The sequence below is a fragment of the Rattus rattus genome, chromosome 6 (genome assembly GCF_011064425.1).
Source record: "Rattus rattus isolate New Zealand chromosome 6, Rrattus_CSIRO_v1, whole genome shotgun sequence".
NCBI lineage: Eukaryota > Metazoa > Chordata > Mammalia > Rodentia > Muridae > Rattus > Rattus rattus.
In genome coordinates this window covers 59,031,817-59,051,466 of record NC_046159.1, presented here as the reverse complement: position 1 = coordinate 59,051,466, position 19,650 = coordinate 59,031,817, and the positions used below count along the sequence as shown (strand labels likewise).

General features: G+C 50.4%; 1 protein-coding gene across 1 annotated transcript in view; it reads right to left on the bottom strand.

Moving 5' to 3' along the window:
* Antxr1 (ANTXR cell adhesion molecule 1) overlaps nucleotides 1–19,650 on the bottom strand; it is a 194,949-nt gene that overhangs the window by 126,513 nt on the left and 48,786 nt on the right. Inside the window, exons 5-8 of the mRNA XM_032906154.1 lie at nucleotides 19,143–19,176; nucleotides 17,941–18,020; nucleotides 15,278–15,346; nucleotides 13,450–13,530 (exon numbers count right to left, since the gene is read on the bottom strand). Coding sequence (XP_032762045.1) covers nucleotides 13,450–13,530; nucleotides 15,278–15,346; nucleotides 17,941–18,020; nucleotides 19,143–19,176 — 264 coding nt within the window. The remainder of the gene's footprint in view (nucleotides 1–13,449; nucleotides 13,531–15,277; nucleotides 15,347–17,940; nucleotides 18,021–19,142; nucleotides 19,177–19,650) is intronic.

The following is a 19,650-nucleotide window of genomic DNA, read 5'->3' as shown; positions in this document are numbered from 1 at the left end:
GACATGGTAAGCAGTGGCCTGTGTTAGGCAGGAGCAAAGCTAAAGGGGCAGAGGGCAGGGAACAAACCAGAGGGCTTATGGGAAGACAGTATGGGGGAAACTATGCTAAGGGCTCCCTAGAAAGGGCAGCTGCAAATGGGACTTTAATGGAGAGCAGTGGGGTCAGCCAGGGTACAGCAGGGGAAAGTAGGGAGCACAGTGGACACAGGGGGGTAGGGGCGGTGGCACAGAGTGAGCAGCCAAGAGGAGGAGCAAGCCCAAGTATGGCTGGAGAGACAGTGGAAATGTCCCCTCAGCACAGGCATGGTGTCTTACTGCCCTGGTTCAGATGGGAATGCATCCATTCACTGAGTCATGCAGACTGGGGGTGGGGGGAGGAGGGAAGGAAGAGGGGAGGAGGAGGAGGAGGAAAGGAAAGGAGGAGGAGGAAAAGAGGAGGAGGAAAGGAGGAGGAGGAGGAAAGGAGGAGGAGAAGGGGAGGAAAGGAGAAGGAGGAGGTGGAGGAGGAGAAGAGGAGGAGGAGGAGGAGGGGGAGGAGGAGAAGAGGAGGAGAAAAGGAGAAGGAAGAGGTGGAAAGGAGGAGGAGGCTGCAAGACTATGAAGGCTGAAGGCTCCATCAGGGACATGTAAGCTTCTCTTTATCCCTTGTTGAGTGCTGACTCTAACATTTCAACCAAGTATTTTAAACAAATAGGGGTTGCTGAACCAGAATGGTTAGGGCTTGCTTCCTATGAAATTTGAGATGGCTCAGAGAGTTGAAAGGGACCGTTTCTGAACTCATAAAAGGCATTTGTTAAAGTGATGCAATTACTAAAATTTTGTTTATGAAGGAGGGATGTGTCCTTTAGACCTGGAAATGCACATTTATCTGCATGGATGCTTATGTAGGAAAACTGTTTGTTTCAGCTCACACTTAAACAATCCACCCCCCACAGTATATGATCAAATGGAAAAGGCCATAAATTACAATTCAGGGAAGGGATTCAAGGGCAAAGGGAGAAAGACTGTGAGGGTGCAGGGATGTGGAGGAGGGCTCCTCTCTTGTGAGCAGCGGAGTTGACTCCACGCTCCCAGCAATAAGTGCAGAAGACATACTCAGGAACATCTTAATCCATGGAATGAAAACACACCAGTTTCTCAGAAGAGACAATATTTACCCATTCCAGGGAGAAATCTAGGCGTCCTCAGAGAGCAGCAGTGTAAAAGGAAATGAACAAACAGGGGTAAGAAAATCTTTATCTGGAGAGCAAACGAGACTGTCCAAGCTTCTCAGGCATGTCCGTAGGCATGAGCATGGCTTTAGGAAATGCCAAGGAAAAGCAACATTTCTTTCTTTGTCCACTTTATTTTCAATCATTGATCCCTTCTCTTTGTATGTGTGTGTGTATGTGAGTACGTGTGCGTGTATGTATGTGTGTGTGAATTTATGTGTGTATGTCTATGTGCATGTGTGTGTGCATGTGTGTGTGTGTATGTGTGTGTGTGAATATATGTGTGTATGTGTAGGTGCATGTGTGTGTGCACGTGTGTGTATGTATGTGTGTGAATGTATGTGTGTATATGTGCATGTGTGTATATGTGTGTGCATGTATATGTTTGTGTGTATATGTGTGTATGTGTATGTATGTGTGTATGTGTGTGTATGTGTGTGTATGTGTGTGTATGTGTGTGAATGTATGCGTGTGTGTGTGTGTGAATGTATGCGTGTGTGTGTGTGTGTGTGTGTGTGTGTGTGTGTGTGTGTGTGTGTGTGAAGGACAAAGGACCACACTGGGTATCATTTTTCCTGCCACCTTGTTTTTTGAATTTCTCACCTAGACTGGCTGGCTAGTTCCCAGCATTCTTCTTGTGTCTGTCTCCTTAGGGCTGAGATTATTTACCAGTTTTGTTTTGTTTTTTAAATAACTTGTGTACTTGGGCTACAACTCAGGTCTTCAGGCTTGGAAGGCAAGCACTTTTCCAAATAAGCCATTTCCCAACCCTTAGTTTAAAAAATGCACATTTATTTATTTATTTGGCTCTTCTGTGTACAGCCTTATGGAATCTTTGTAATCTGTCTTCTCATGGTCCTACTTGTTTTTAGCTTCATCCTGACTCTGCGCTTGGGTGGTGGTCCCCCAGCTTTAGGTTAATCTGATACCTTCCTCACCCCACCCAGGTGTGGCCCCAGTGTCTCACTCCTGCCAGCCCCTGTCCCGACAGCAGTGACCATGGAATGTTCTGGATGTCACATCTCTCTCTTGTGCATCTTTATTGGCATCAGAAGTCTCTGCATATCTGCTCAGAGCTCTGAATCTCCCTACATCACCGGTCTGACTTGACAGCGGGGAAAACCCCAAGGAAACATCTGAGGAAGCGGCATGTGGCTTCTCCATGCATCCTCATTCATCTAGCTTAGGCCGCCAGGAGCATCCAAGGACAAGACACTGTCTTCCTCAGGTGGCACCTACCTCCAGAGGAAGGATGACTACCCTCCCCCACCACAGACTTCTTGTTGGCTCTCAGGCCTCATGGGTCCCTTTACGTGTTCTTAGGGACAGGCCTCCAAGCAAACCACATCTAAAGAGATGGGACGAATTCGGAGGGACACCTCAGCAGACGGCAGCATCCGAACAGCACAGGGCTGCGTTTGGATGTTTTGGAAAAATTTCTCAGATTTCCTCCAGAAAGTCTCCTCAATCAGTTAATCATCCACAAGTGTGGATTTCAAAACAGCACAAGCTGAGCTATTGGGTCTGCCTTTTTTCCATTTCCCAAAACAAGCACATGACATGTCGGCCCATGTAAGTTCCCGAGTTTCACTGACATCTCTGACCCAATCCTGACGTGAGGCTGGGATTTGGTGAAAGACGTTCTGGTGACGTTTTAACTACAGACACAGCAACGGGGTCTGTCATAATAAACACACGCTGTCTTCTGTTCTCGAAGTGTCCACAATTAGCTGACAACTGTAAAGAGTGTATAAAGGGCCAGAAAATGTCAGCCAAGGGCTGTGATTCAATCAAGTAAAAACATGGCTTTCCCAACCTTAATTTAAAACATCTGATCGAGACCATAACTTCCTGTAGAGTAAAATTCATCAGCAGGGGGAGGGGGGAGAGGCAGGATTTGTCTGGGACTATAGCTCCTGCTAGATTGAAATGTCTGGTTTCAAAAGGTAGGGAAGTCTTAATGGTATGGGTGGTCTTTGGGGTGGGGCGACCCCTTGGTTATCAGCAGCCCAGACTATACTGTCATCAGTCTGCCTGAATGGCGGCCAAGAGCAGATCCGTTTAGAGACTGGAGAGTCTCCAGGCAGGAGCTAGAGGGTCCCTCCCCGGCACAGGCAGGGTAGCTATGGAGGAGATATGGACATACCGTTAGGTCCAAATTCCCCCAAAGTGGCAGTGACACTAACTGTGACAGTTTGGGCTCAGCTCAGGCTGAAACACAACAAGGATTGTTGGCGGTCACACGCAGCACTTCTGGGAAACCAGGAAACGGGTTTCTGCCAGGAGCCACTTTCTTTACCCCTTCTTACCTGGATGAGTGGGCATAGGGTCCCTAGAACATGGACCTGTTTTGCATACTAAAGGCCCCCAGCTAGCTTCCTGGCTCTCCTCCACTGTGCCAGCTCCTAGGCAGTTCTAGTGTATAGGCTTCCCAGCCATTTCTTCATAACCTTTCACAAGGTTTTCCCTGCTCCCTTCTTCTCCCTGCTCCTGAAAGATATCCCTGGCATTCCCCGTCGGCTCCTCTCTCTCTCCGTTCCCAAGAGGTAACCATGGCAGTACAGACTTCTCTAGATGCCTCTGACGACTCCTTCTCTACCACTAGACAGACATGCACCTATCACGTTTGCAATCAGCCTTCCTTTCCCCCACGGAGCAGCCCAGTTTGGTGGTTTCGTTGCTTACACGTACACTGAGAAATCACCTCAGCTGAAACACTGGATGGACAGAGGTGAGGGGAGGGACCATGGCTCTGGAGTAGAGATGGGGCCCACGTCACTATGTGTTTTTGATAATCTTACGTGAGGAGTTAGGTTTTGGCCCATGATCCTTGATGATTCTTTGAACTTTCTGAATCCCAATCTTGGAAAGCAGTTTAAAATGGTGAGTAATAGTTGTTAGCATTCCCTCTAGGCTCTGCCCAACAGTTACCTAGCAACGGCCAGGTATGAGCCAGGAGCCGGGCATATAATAGGACTATTACAGTTCTTTCCTTCTCCCTCTTCTTCTTCTCTCCCCATGGGTTCCCAGTCAGCCTCTTCCCCTCTTTCTGTCTCCTCTTTCTTTCTGTCCCTTTCTTTATCTGCTTCTACTCCCTTCTCCAGATCTCATTCCCAGGTCCCAAGTAAACTTCCTTTACTACTAAGGCTGTCATATGGTTGCTACCTCAAGCAGATGCCCCAGCATGGGCCCACCTGCTAAGGCACCTATTGTATCAAGTTTTATAAAACATACCAATAGTGAGGACTCTAGAAATGCTGGGGTTAATGTGGCCACCAGTGTGGCCCTGGGAGAGCTGGATAATCTCTCATGGCTGGGAGGATGGAGTCTAGTCAGGCAGGCAGAGCACAGCACAGGGCCTGGCCTTAGGCAGCCTCGACAGCACAGCTGTGTCAAGAGCCCGGACTTGGGACATGGAAGTAGATGTAGGTTCTTTGTGGCTTCTTGCTGAGCTCTAAGCCTCATCTCTTCCAGGCCCTGTGAACCTGGGCAGATTAGGAAATATCAGACTCTCCGCTTTCTGTATTGTGTAATGCTGTGAGATCACTGACTGGGGAGGGCTGTGTGGAGCTAAATGAAATAACGGAGATATTAAGTTTGTAAAATCAATTAGACTTGGGTGACCACATTTATATTGGATTGGAAATGGACCATTTGCTGCTGATAGACTACACTTCCCAGCTTCCCTTATGGACTACAAAGTTGGGCCCACCCCATATGGGCCTGCAGCCCATCTTTCCCTGTAGACATTTTGTCTGTCACACACAAAGGGTGACAGAGTTTCCCCTCTCTCTGTGAATAAACAGGGTCCCAGCTGAGGTCAGACCAAGCGTCTCTTTCTGCCTTCTATTTCTCTATAGCTGCCTTCTGATAACCTAACCGAGGGGAGGGAGAGTGAGATCAAGGAAAACTACAAGGTTTTTGTCTTGAAGACAGAACCGGGCAGACGTTAACCCACAGTCAGTTAACTCCCTGGGCACCAGGCAGCAAGTGTGTCTCACAGAAGTTCACCATCAAGAAATGTGCCTTAGCAATGCTGGCAGTGGATGCTGAGGGACGACCTCATTCAACAGCAGGTGATTCTGCCCACGCTGCAGTCCCCAGGGTGGTGTCCCCAGGGTGGAGGCGGTGTCTAAGCACACATACTTCTGACCTCACATTTAGCATTGTTTTAAACCCAAATTAATACAATTTTCCTGCCAATGTGTGGAGGTATTTTAAGTTTTAAAAATATGTGTGTGTGTGTGTGTGTGTGTGTGTGTGTGTGAGTGAGAGAGAGAGAGAGAGAGAGAGAGAGAGAGAGAGAGAGGAGAGAGAGAGAGAGGGAGGGAGGGAGGGAGGGAGGAGAGAGAGAGAGTCCATGAAAGCCTAAACAGAGGCCCTGAGGGGCTGGGGAGACGGCTCAGCAGTGAAGAGCACTGGATTCCCTTCTAGAGGACCTGGGTTCAGTGCCCAGTGCCCACATGGCAGCTCACAACTCTCTCTAACTATGTCCCCTGTGGTCTCTGCTGTCATTCTTTGTAACTTGCATGCCCGATGGGAGTCTGAGGACACTGTTTGCTTTCCCAATAAACCCTGTTCTTACCATGTTTCCCGGGGAAAGCTCAGGTAGCTGGGACCACTGGATCCCAACGTGCTCAGCAGGCAGGATCTGTTCGACCTCCCCCATCCCCACGGAGCACCCCACCAGCACACCAAGCTTACTTCTCAGGAACCATTTTTCTATGAAATCACAGCTGCTGTTTCCTAGAGAGAGCAGAGAGCTGCAGAGGCCAGGGCAGGAGCTGTGACTTGCTGAGGCAGCTCCTGCAGCCTCTGCAGCTGTGGAAATCTGTGTGACTTGGGGCCTTTAAAAGTAGAATGAATAATATTCCATTGTGTAGATGTACCACATTTTCTGTATCCATTCCTGACCCTGGGCTCCAACCGCATAGGTAGCAATGAATAGCCTAGTAAGAGCACCAGTGGAAGGGGAAGCCCTTGGTTCTGCCAAGACTGAACCCCCAGTGAACGTGATTGTTGGAGGGAGGGTGGTAAGGGGGGGAGGATGGGGAGGGGAAGCCCATATAGAAGGGGAGGGGAGGGGCTAGGGGGATGTTGGCCCGGAAACCGGGAAGGGGAATAACAATCGAAATGTAAATAAGAAATACTCAAGTTAATAAAGATTAAAAACAAAAAAATAGAATGAGAACAATAGCAGGAGAAATGCTTGGCTCCAATGTCTGCAAAGCCTCAGTGCAGTCAAATGGTGGCTGAGGCGAGTGATTTCTCTTAGAAAAGACTCTCTGCTCTACTCCAGCATCTACAGTTTGATTCTATTTTTATCCCGTATTCCAGCCTGCCAGTATGAACAGAGCCGGGAACGCCATTCCTTGTCTCTCAGAGCTGCAATATTGGAAGAGAGGGTAGGGGAAGGGCCGAGAGTACTCTGCTCAGCCACAAAATGCCCATCTGGTGTTCAATGTGGGTCTCCATGGGTCACGAAGGCTGCACACTCAACTGGGCAGCAGCGTAATGGGTAAAAATGTAAGACGCGGTGCCAGCAACAGGGCAGATGGGCAGCCTCTGGGGTTGCACAACTTAGCATCTGTGGAGGGAGAGAGTTGGCTGTGATAAGGAAGTCATGCAAGAGAGGTTCTCAGAATGACTGCAACTGGGGTTCTGGGAGGGGAGAGCAGCTGCACCTGGGGTTCTGGGAGGGGAGAGCAGCTGCACCTGGGGTTCTGGGAGGGGAGAGCAGCTGCACCTGGGGTTCTGGGAGGGGAGAGCAGCTGCACCTGGGGTTCTGGGAGGGGAGAGCAGCTGCACCTGGGGTTCTGGGAGGGAGAGCAGCTGCACCTGGGGGTTCTGGGAGGAGAGCAGCTGCACCTGGGGTTCTGGGAGGAGAGCAGCTGCACCTGGGGTTCTGGGAGGGGAGAGCAGCTGCACCTGGGGTTCTGGGAGGGGAGAGCAGCTGCAACTGGGGTTCTGGGAGGGGAGAGCAGCTGCAACTGGGGTTCTGGGAGGGGAGAGCAGCTGCAGCTGGGGTTCTGGGAGGGGAGAGCAGCTGCAACTGGGGTTCTGGGAGGGGAGAGCAGCTGCAGCTGGGGTTCTGGGAGGGAAGGGCTCATGCTGCAGTTGGCAGGAGGAGCTGGATGGAGCCCTAGGCAGGAAGTGGTTCTGAAGATGAGAAATGAGCTGGTGGAAAGAAAGACGACTGCCGCCGAGATGGAGATGCTCGCTGGCGTGCTGGAAAGAGGTTTTAGCTCCGTAGAGCAGGGCTGTGCGGTGGGCTCTGACTGAGAGAAACCTTTAGCAGTTCCTGGTTGGGGACCTGCAAGATTGGTAAGAGCCAAGCCTGGAAGACTAAGGCACTGCCTTTTGTCTTAGTTTGCTAGGGTCCAGGCTAGATTTGGGGGTTTTATCTCCTCCTATGAACAGAAGGGAGAAATCAGCACAGGAAACAAAATCAATTTAAATATATTTATGGGGCAGATCTGTCCCCGGTTTGCTGATCCTACAGATTTCCTAAGAGGAGGCTCCAGCCAGCGTTTGCTCAACATCCATTTACTGTTGACCAAACACAGAGGCTGTCTGTGCTGACTCATGTTCCAATGAACAGGAAGCCAGGCATCCCCTGAAACATCTGCAGGGATGCAGCCTCTGAGGAGCGATGGCAAGGAGCCAGTAGCTGGGCTCCCCTTCCCATAGCCTGCTCCTGGTTCCAGACACTGCCCTCGACTGCAGTAAGTAGGGACAGTTGGGGACAAGTGTCAAGAATCAAAGCTGCCAACCCGTTTCAGTTCTCTGGATCCAGCTTTCATGGGTTTGTCTGGAGCCATTGCCCAGAGCACTTTTGAAGAGGCAAAGGAAGGCCCAGGAGCATGGCCGGATCGTTGTGTCGCGGTTTCGCTGGACAGTTGGGGGTAAATTCTAGTGGTGGCCAGTGGAAATTCCCAACGATGAGAGAAGGCAAAAGGAGCGGCCACTTTCTTCAAAATTTATTCCCATATTCTGAAGTAGCAAGTGGGAATACTGCGAGGGTTCTGAGAGGGTGGGTGAGTCCTGCCTAGGTGTGAGGTGGAGGTGGAGGGAGGGGAGGTGGGGTGGGAGGGGAGGGGGATGTGGGGTGGGAGGGGATGGGAGATGGGGTGGGAGGGGTGAGGTGTGGGGGTGGTGTGGGGGGGGAGGTGGAGGTGGGAGGTGTGGGGGGGGGTATGGGGTGTGAGGTGGAGGTATGGGGGTGGGGTGAGGGGTGGGGTGAGGGGAGGTGGGGTGGGAGGGTGGAGGTGTGGGGGTGGGGTGGAGGTGTGAGGTGGGGGGTGGGAGGTGGGGTAGGTGGGGGTGGGGTGTGGGGGTGGGGGGTGGGGGGGGGTGGGGGGGGGGAGGGGGGGGGTGTGGGGGTGGGGGTGGGGGGGGGGGGAGGGGTGTGGGGGTGAGGGGAGGTGGGGGTGTGGGGTGGGGTGTGAGGTGGGGGGGGGTGGGGGATGAGGTGTGGAGGTGGGAGGGGGAGGTGGGAGGTGGGGTGGGGGTGGAGGGGGGGTGTGGGGGTGGGGGGAGGTGGGAGGGGAGGGGAAGGGAGGGGATGGGGTGGGGTGGGGGGTGGGGGTGGGATTTGGGGTGGGAGGTGGGAGGGGGGAGGGGGGGTGGGTGGGGGGGGGAGGGGGAGGTGAGATGTGGGGTGGAGGGGAGGGGTGGGGTGTGGGGAGGGGAGGTGAGGGGGGGGGGAGGTGGGAGGTGGGGGTGGGGTATGGGGTGTGAGGTGGAGGGGGGGTGGGGGGGAGGTGTGGGGGGAGGTGAGGTGGGGGTGGGAGGGGAGGGGGGGGGGTGGGGTGGGGGTGAGGGTGGGGTGGGAGGTGGGGGAGGGGGGTGAGGTGGAGGGGGGGAGGTGTGGGTGTGAGGTGTGAGGGTGGGTGGAGGGGAGGGGAGGTGGAGGGGAAGTGTGAGGGTGGGGATGGGGGGGGGTGGGGTGGGATTTGGGGTGTGAGGTGAGGTGTGAGGGTGAGGTGTGAGGTGGGGGTGGGAGGTGGAGGTGGAGGTGTGGAGGGCGGTGTGGGGTATGGGGGGGTGGAGGTAGGGAGGGGGTGGGGTGGGGGTGGGGGTGGGGTGGGGGTGGGGTGGGGTGGGGTGGGGTGTGGGGGTGGGGTGGGGTGAGGGGGTGTGGGTGAGGTGTGAGGTGGAGGGTGGGGGTGGGGTGGGGTGAATGGCCTCCTCTGCCATGGTCAGGATGTGAGGGTTTTATTACCTTGAGACTTGTAAACACATGGAAAAGAAGTAATAGCTTACTTACATCTTCCACCATACTCTCCTGACCTCAACTATGCCTGACCTCAGAACCTACACAGAGCCATGCCCGTCTTAATCTCGGTTGGAAGAAGTAATAGCTTAGGAGGGATGCCTACCCAAAGGACCATGAAGTCCGAGTCTAACTGACAAACTGTCCTTTCCTCACAAGCCACTGAGCACCAGCTAAGCTGTGGAAGGCCTCCTTTTACCTGAGTGGTTAGAGGTGAAGGACTCCCCACCCGGGCAGGGTGCTCCGAGACTGGGGCATTGGACTCTGTCGCCTTTGTTGTAACCATGTGAGGCAGCTGTGTGAAGGCAGCTCCTGTATTGGTCTTTGGAGTCTCCCTCTCTGAAACGTGGCTGTTTCTGGCTTGGGGGCCGTTCTCCCGAGTGCTCACCGGCGGCATCTCCTGAACCGTACTTGCTGCCATGTATGGTCCTGGTCAGTTTACCAAACCTCGTCAACCACACAGTGCCCAGTTTATTGAATGGTTCTGGGGAGGGGTTGATGGCATTCTCAGCCCAGTGACTGCACAGAGTGCCTTTTATTTTTTTTTCCCCTCAAAAACCCAGAGAGAGGAAGAACTGTGGGCTCCCCCTACCCCCAGAGCTCTGCACTCATGGGACTGTTACCTGGGCATCAGTTTCCTCACCAGCAAATGCCAACAAAATACAAACTGTGTGGCAGCGATGGGGTTTTAAAACGGAATAATATGAAACAGGGCAAAGGGACATTTGCTAAAGTAAGTTTACTGCAACTGCTGGCTTCTTTCTGACCTCTTTGTCCCCAACAGTTGTAACTCTGGCAGGTAAGTTGTTCCTGTTAGAATTGGGAGGGGTAGACTTAAGGGATGTTGAAATGGTCAAAACAGGCATGGGATGGGGAAGGACCCAGAATGACTGTCCCCTGAGCGACGAGCTCCTGACCATACAGCCTCTACTCTCTGCTTCTACTCCCCAGATGGAGAAGGAGGGTTCCACAGACACTGCTGATCTCTAGTTCCCCGGCAGATCCTGGCCTGGCCTGTATCTCAGAGAATAGAGGCTTCTTCAGAGAGCAGCTGTGCAGCCTTTCCCTCCCCAGGAGGCTCAATAGCCAGTGCCTCTTCTTCCTCACATAGGCTCGAACCTTGTCACGACTGGTTCTAAGTAATTACTCATCTTCCAGGGGCTTGTGGGTAAGATGCCAGCCACCATGGCTTCCTTTTCTAAGACGTGGGGATGGCCGCTCTATTCCCAGACTACGTACAGGGCTGTCTTAGAGCAAACATTGAGGCCTTCAATGCAGCCTGTTTCTCCTCCTCATGTGCCAAGCTGTGCCTTGCACGAGGTTCATTCATTTTACCAGGCACTGTCTCAGTGCTCTGCAGTGTCAAGCCTGCACTTCAGGGACAGCCACATTTCGGCTTCTAGGTTACCTTCTAAAAGGAGCCTGGTCACTGCTGTCCCCTTCAGTATTCACCTGAGGCACATGCTACTTCTTTATACCAACTTTTCATATATTATTTGCTTTTTGTGGGCATCTCCCACAGACTTTCTGATTTACTGGGGCAGGGTCACTTCCTGCCTCCCTGATAACTGAATGATCGGTGTCTACAGCAAGAACAACAAGAGGCTTCCAATCAACACTCTCTTTTCTCTTTTTGATGGCGGGTAACGCTGGGGACAGAGCCCAGGGCCTCACAAATGCAGGACAAGCAATTGTGAGCCGCCTCCCCGGCCTCCCAGTGATCATTTGATCGGTAAATCAGTATTAGCCCTTGCACTTTTGTTTGAGGCTCATGAATGCAGAAACCTCTGTGACCTGCTTGAGTCATTGGAATCTGCTCGGCAATCTTAGTTTAGATAATTAAGTCCAGTCCTACTTTATTACAAGAAGATAACCAGTCACAGGGCGGCGTCAGGAAGGGGCAGGAGCGGGCGCCTCAAGTGGGGGGAATGATGGCTTTTGTTTCTGATATTGGAAGGGAAACGGAACCCACCTCTTAGAAGCAGCCAGCCATCTCTGAGGCCATAATTATCTCTGTCTGACTTGAGAAGGATGAGCCCTACCAGGCTCGTCTCTTTCTCTGTCCAAGCAAACCAGTTAACAACCACCATAAACACGGGTTCCCAGTCCTGGGAGGATCAAAACCCATGTAACTCCCAGATAAAAGCTCATAAGAATGCCACCATTCAGTTAAAGTCTGGAGACCGAAGTCTGCAATTACTTTTCTTCCTTCTGGGGGATGCTGTCCTGCTAGGACTTGTAATGCATCCTTGGAGTTATTTCAGTTGGGGGCGGGGAGTAGTTTCACAAACATCCCGGCTCACATTGAGCTTGAGTCGTTAATGTTGAAACATCCCGGGCAGATTCACACAGATAGAAATGCCGACCGTTTGTGTAGGAGCTGACTAATGAGGGACCCTGGCATGAGACTCCTGGGGGCTTCCACAGAGAAAAGAACCTGGCCCTGTTCAGAAGCTGTCCTGGTGTGGGTCTGTGATTGGGTCACCATCTCTGGGGTCTCTAAACTCCTGTGTACATGGCTTAGAAGAGCTCAAAGACTCCTAACGCACACAACAAAGTTGACATGGCAACGGGGATGCCGATTACCCTGGTTTGCTCAGTGAATGTCATGTAAATGTCTTGTGCTATCACACGGGCTACAGCTGTTGCATGCTGGGTTTGCCTGCCCTCCTGTGATCTCAGAAGCTAAGCAGGGTTGGGCTTGGTTAGAAGTCAGAAAATAGAGCTGGCTGTATCACATCAGACCCTGGAAATATACAACGATTACATGCTAATTTTAGGTAAGATGAGAACAGGTGCTTCAGTGTGCCACCCACTGCCTGTAGGTGCCGTTAGAGCGCTTTCATGCTTTTGCCAGTTTGTTCCAGGACAACGTCTTGGCTTATCCTCCATTACCTCCAAGCCACTCACTGCCATTGCCACCCCTGGATAAACCCCGCTGTTCTCCACCCACCTCCTTCAGGGTCTTTCGGCAATCCTGTCAGCCCAGTTTCTCAGGAAGCGCCCCCTCCCTACACAGCTTCCACAGGATCTAGGAGCGGTTCAAATCCTGCTGGGAACATTCTGAAGGAGGTGGCTGTCTCTCACGGTACTTGAGTTCTGGTTCTTAGGTTACCAAGAATGCCACATTAACCCCAGGAAGTTTTATACATGCACACAGAGTCGAGAGGACAGTTAGAGGAGAACCCATCATGTGGGTTCTCTGGGGGCTGAACTCGGGTAGTCCTGTTCGGCAGTGCCCACCTTCACCCATGGTTGGCCTGTCCAAACATCCTTTAATGTAGAAAGTTCCCCCTCCTGAACTAACAACTGGATCTCCTAATCTTCTGTTTTCCCAATTCTTTCTACTTTTCAGTGAAGTAAGTGTGAACATACTTAAGACAGGTACTCCCAGCACGAAGTAAGCCTTGTTTTCAAAATTCCAAAAACCTCTGCTTATAACATTCTAAGGCATTCCAGGTGCCTGGGTTTCGGGATCTACCTTGGCTGACGACAGTGGAGCGTCTTAGAAATGATCTCAGGGCTGACTTGTCCAGCAAGTGTAACTCCTGCCTGATTTTTTTTTTTACTTTGTAATTATTTAACTTATAACTTATTAGTTAGGTGCTTTTTACAAAAAAAGGTGGTGTCTTGGCTTGTGGGTAGCTATGTTTAGTCATGGCTGGGGTAGGCTGGGAGTCAGTCAAGTGCAGACTCTGAGAACAGAGGCTGCCTGGGGTTTGGCTTGCTACCAGGTAGGGGTTCTCTTTAACTTGTAGGATAGAGTTGGCACGGAGGAAGAAAAGAAACATGATTGAAAGGCTGAAGGCAGACTTAGGACATAGTAGACGCAAAGATATGTGAAGGAATGTTCTCTCAAGCAGAAAAACAGCGGAGTGTGGGGTGGGGGGGTGTTCTGAGGGAGGGAGAGAGAGAGGTTGTTCTTAACTGCAGATCAGCCTTTTGGAAGAAGCCTATACTCACCGAGTGGATGATGCCTTGGAGAGCCTGGAAGCCGTCATTCACAGGAAAGACGTGGTCCTTACTGTCTGCGATCCGAGCCAACTGAGGACAGACACACAGACAGGTGCAGAGATGTGTCAGGCATAGACTTGGAAGACTCAGGAAAGTTACTATGCGTTGCAGGGGGCGGGGGTGGGGGATGGGGTGGGAGGGACCCGGAGTAAACACCAGTGTTCTGAACCCAGAGGAACCTGGAGCCCCCAGCAGGTTCAGCTGCCCTCAGGCAGTAAGGAGCTTACCAGGGACCCCTGGAGTGGGCTGAGGGAGGTCCCAGCTTCTACACTTGTTTGAATCTTTTCTTTCTTCCTGTTAGCATTTCTTCTAGGTTCTGCCCCACAGTTACCTGGCAACAGCCAGGTATGCTTGACTCACTATAAAAGGGGCTGCTTGCCCCCTCCTCACCCTCTTACTTTCTCTCCCTTCTTGTCCCATTCTCCTCCCACCTCTCTCTCCATGTGTTCCTGGTTGGCCTCTTCTCTCTCTTTCCCTCTGGTTCCCCCTCCCCGCCCTGTCTCTGTCTCTACTCCCTCCTCAACTCCCCTTCTCATGCTCTAAATAAACTCTAAGGGATGCCTCAACATGGGCTCACAGAGGCACCCCATAACCTCACCATACCACGCCTCTACGAAACATATCCTCTTTCTTTCTTTCTTTCTTTCTTTCTTTCTTTCTTTCTTTCTTTCTTTCTTTCTTTCATATAAAACACAACACTTGGGAGCAGAGGTAAGACTGTCTAGTAGGATGAACACACAACTTGGCGTGATGCCATTTGTAGATTTGAGGGCCACTGACTTTTTCTCACTCAAATATCTGCGGGTTAATTTATCCGAGTCAAACAGACACCAGGCCTCTTAGAGCAACTTCAGAACCAAATTGAGGCCCTTGTTGTTACACCAGGCTGATGAGAGGGGTCCCACACCTTTCACACCAACTGCCACCAGGGACAGGCCCATTGCTTCATTGGGTCCATGAAGCAGGAGACGGAGGATAAGGAACAGCTGACCGGGGACTCCCAATGTTCATGGCTCTGGGACTGTAGCGGCCATGTCAGTTTTACATTTGTTTTTTTGTTGTTGTTACTGATTGCAAAAGTAACACACCATTTCTTAAAAAATTTTAGGGAACTACAAGAGTTAAAATGAAGGAACAAACAAGGCCTGTTCAAAACTGACCTCTACTTATGCATTTGTAGTTAAGCCTTACTGACAGTGGATATGTATAGACGTGTTAAATGCAGATACGTGTTTGTTTTTCCTAAAAGTGGGCAGGAGTATTCTCATCGCTTTGTAATCCTATGTTACTTCGTACCCACTGAGGATGGTGTCACTGTACGGGGCCACAGGGATGAGCTCTTACTCAGGATGTTAGCAGTTTCCTTTATCTGGGCACACACCTCCAGCTATTCTTACACATTGGTGTTGAAAATGCATTCCACTTTTAATGAGCAAAGGTCATCTGTCACTTGAAAAAGCAAGTCGTACTTGCCAAATTAAAGTTTTTAGAGAGTGTTCTAAGTTAATTGAGAGCTGTGTTAACACCTTGGTGACTTAATGGTACCTGGAAAGTTGAACAAGAGAAGTGTGCCCTGGCCTGGGTGGTCTGTGTTAAGACCCCAGAAACCTCAGAAGGTGCCTAATTCTTCACACAGCCAGAAGTGTCTTCTTGCCAGCTTCCTAGAGAAGCATCCTACTTGAGGGCTGTGTATTCTGCAGGTGCCCCGCTGTGCTGGCTGCTCTGTGTTCTCCTCTCCCAAACAGCACATCTCCAAACAGGAGACCCAGGCTCATACCTGAGTCTCATTGAAATCCTTCACGCCAACGCAGTAGACGATCGCGCCAAGGTCTCGGGATCTGTTAGCCTGTGTCAAAGAGACAACGGGTATTAAAGGGAATCAAAGAAGCAGGCCTTCTCTTGATTTTCCTAAAATTTCCTAAAATTTTCCTTGGTCTTGCCACCAACCATGGGGTGTTTCCTGAGCACCTACTGTGTGGCAGGTGGCACAGGAAAGGAGTAAGCCAGATCCCAAGGAGCCTGTATTCCACGGTGTGGATCAGAGGGCAGTGGTCACTTTAGGGCGTCCCCTGCAAAAGTTGACTTGAGGGACAGCGCTGGAAGATGCCGGAGTGACTGGGGCAGATAAATCACATCACGCATCCAGGCTGAAGTGAGTTTTATTGGCATGCACTGTTTTTCCTGGTAGGGATGGCCACACAGTATTACAAATGAATGTGGTTGTTGGCACCCGATACCCCTGTTCGGATGCTTGGCTTCGCTCAGTAAAATGCCTGGGGAATTAACTGTGGTCATCCGCGCAGAGCTCACGGATATTGTGATGCATCTACGGTCAGCATCGTCTGTGAACCAGGCCTTTCTCGCAGCCACAGAGTGAAGTGGTTTAACGGTAAGTTCACATCTGAGCAGGAGGCAGGATCGTCTCGACATTAATCATTGACTTGGCGACATACTGGAAAACATCCAGGCTTTGGCTTAGTGTTGTATTTGATTTATTAAAGGTACTTTGATTTGCTTTGGCATTTGTTTCCCAGATTTCCTGTGTTCAGGGTAGAGCACAGGAACACATGGAGTCAGTGCTCAGCAGATGGTGAACATGGGGATCCACTGCCCGATATATAACCGGGTTGGGTTATAATTTCTCCCTTTGTGAGAAGCCCGACCCACTTGTTTCTCACACTGACTTCTAGAAGGGACAGAGCATGTCTTCTCTTCTTTCTGCTGGAAATAGTTCCTGCTGGCATTCAGAAGGAAATGAGCCTTGAGACACAGTCATGCCAACATCATCTATATCAGCTCTGGGACTCTTCTCCTCTAGCTGAGCTTTGTGGGGCGAAACGGAGAAGGGGAGGGCTGGTGCTCTTTCTGTCGTCCCTGGGAACCTTCCCTCTGTTGGCATCAGCCCACCGATCTCTTTCCAAGTCTTTATGTGCCGTCAACCTAAAATTGCTCCCAGCTAACGTCTGCTTTCCACCCCGCACACTCATCATTTGTTCGATTTCGGTTCTCTCCTTATTAGGGCTTTTTGACTTGATCTGACAGTTATTTGATGCCTAAATAAGCGCTTCCCATCCCACCACATAGTTTTAAGTTTAGCATACAGAAACGTATCGCTACTCAGATGCTTAGGGCGTCTGTCATGGGAGTTTGTGTTTCCCATGCCAGGCGTGTGCTCGTGGGAGAAGGAAACAAGGAAAGCATTTCACGGTAGAGCCCAGCAACGCTGCTTTGCTGTCCTGTGTGTCTCTACAGCGTAGCCAGTGCAAGCTCAGAATGAGCAAACACACTACTTCACATTTGTGGATGGAGTTCGATTCAAACTAAACAGTGGTCAAAAGCCTCAGGGAATTGGACCGCTGCCATTAATGTCTTCCACTGTCTGCTCCAACCCCCCCCCCATATCCTTTTTTTCTTCTGTGTGAATTTCTACCTGGGTCTGAGAGAGGCCATGTTTGTAGTGAGACTCAATACATCTGTGGTCTCATTCACTGGGATATATAGGCCACCTACCAGTGACCATACCTCTGAAAAGAAATGACCCTCTCTCCAAATAGCTATCAACTGCCAGTAGTTCCTGGGGAGAGGAACTTGGGAGAGTCCTCTTGGGGAGTAATGTTTGTGAGCATAAAGAAATGGCGGTGAGAGAGCTGGAGAGGTGGCTCGGCAGCTAAGAGCGTACAGTGCTCCTTCAGAGGACCCCGGATTGACTCCCAGCACCCACATCAGATGACTCACAACCATCCGGGACTCCAGCTCTGAGGGGATTTGAAGTCTCTGGCCTCTGAAGGCGCCCTCACTCACATAACCACCCATAACTCTAATTCGGTGGCGGGGTCGGGGGTGGGGGAAATCTGGCACCCTCTTTGGACTGCTACTCAGGAAATAGACAAATACGTTAGTAAACTCTTTTTAAAATACAGTGGAAAAAAAAACCTTAGAAAAGGAAAGGAGGGAGAAGCAGGGAGAACTAGGTTTCCATCCAGTGTCTGCTCAGCCTGGTTTTCTGGGCTGAGAATACAAATGTTACCCTGGCAAACTGGTTCTCATGCATCACAGAAAGCTCTCCCTCCTCTATTGCTTTAGGAGGAAATATGAGGGAAAGGGGAAGAAAATTGGTAAATTTTTGTTTAAAATGCATATGTGACCTTTTTAACCTGCTAAAATACTACACCTCCTTTGATAAAGGTATAGTAGACCTTTTTTGAAAGGAGGAAACTCTTTTCCATGTGCAAGGCATGCACATTGACTTAAAAGTGAATTATTACGATTGTTCTTACATATGAAACACTTTCATTCAGGTTTTTACCAAGAACGACTTGTTTTGCCTGAACACAGAGCGGGGTCGTGTTGGAGAAAGGCCCTGGTCTCCTCACCCTCGTCCAGCTCTGAGCTGCATGCTGGGTCCCCTTTCCTCACTGAGACCCAGTGGCTGCTACTCACCTCCCTCTCCGAATAGAAGAAGAGGTCCTCGTGCAGCTCCCCATCCGTCAGAGCAATGATGACACTCGCTGTCCTGTATCCTGCTCGAAACAGCAAAGGCCCTGTAACTCATGCTGAACTGCCAGGAACACCCACCCTGCTCACTCCTGAGACTTTGTCTCTTTCTGAGCCCAGTCACTGAAAATGAATATGGTGACAGCCAGTCTCGTTTTGGGGTGTGAAAACAACTCCAGCATGAAGAAAACTCAGACATCTGGGTTTCCCAGCCTCATCTCGACAGGTAGGCCAGCCTGAGAAGATGGCTGCCGAACCAGCCTGTCCTTGCAGCCAGCTCCAGTGAGGGTCAGCAGGCCTGGGGCACATTCCACACTTGGTCTGTACTGGACCTCCTCGAATGCCAGAGCTGACCACATGTACCACATTTGGACGACAGTATGCCAAGACATAATATTTATCAGAATCTGCAAGCTGACCAGAAGTAATACAGCTGTCGGAAAAACCTACTGGAATGCTCCCGATATTATTTAGACTTCCAGTAACAGTACTTAAAATTGATTTCGCTCAGCAAGTCTGGGGCCTGTCCTATTTGTTGCAGTTTAACTACAATCAAGCAGGAAGTGGTATTAGGAGGAAAGTCCCCACAGTTATATGGAATCTCACCGAAGAGACTAACTAGGGTGACGGATTGGTCTGTTCTCCATGAGAGAGACTAATAAAAGTCAAAATGATGACAACTGTTATATTTCCCTTTCTAAGGCTTTATGAAGCATACTTTATGCATTTATATTTAAGTGAAGGGAACTTTAAGCCAAACTTGATCTAAATATCAGATCCAACCGCAGGAGCTCAGAGAGAGACAAGATCATTAAATCTGACACAAAAATCCAAGCTCTTACTAAACCATCCAAGTAGTTATTAACTTAATGAATTCACCACGCAAAACTATTCCTGGGAACCGCAGGCTGCAGCCAGATAGGGATCTTAATTGTTTTTGTATAATGTTTCCTGGCACAGCATGGTAGAAATTGACTTGACATAAGCCATCTTCCCAGGCTTCCCTTCATATTCTTTCTTTAATAAATGAATTGTGCAGGATTTATGCACCATGCCACACATGAACTCCGAAATGTACCAATTCTCCTTCAGAAGCAAACAATACGACACAAGACACTTCATAATGTTGCTTTGTGCTACAATCTTACCTTGACTGTTCTCGTAGTAAATCTGCTCACTGGCCTGAAAAACATACGAAGATGCCATTAGACCATAAGCTACGCAACACTGCTGGCCAGCCCAGTAGCATGCATGTAGGCCCGAGGAGCTGGTGTTCACATGCAGTCTGGGCTGTCTTGGTTTTTAATGTGACTTGCCCAGGTCTCACTCCACATGCCAGTGCTGAGGTCCAGGTAAAGTGACTCTCAAAGCTAGGCTAACTGATTGCTGACATGGTGGAGATCTTTTTCAGAGTCTTGGAAAGGTTTCCCTTAACGCCAACAGTACCGAAATTCTACCTCAGCCACTGAGGCTGGCGGCCACGAAAATCACTTTGGGGATTGAGGGGACTTATGAGTGGCACTATTTGTGAGTGACATCTATGCACGGGCTAGGGAATTCTTCGTGAGTGTCAGTGAAGGAGAAACAGCCATTCCCTTAGTCCTTTAGAATGTAGTTGTCAGTGAGCATATGGGGGAAAACTGTGTTCTCTTCCCC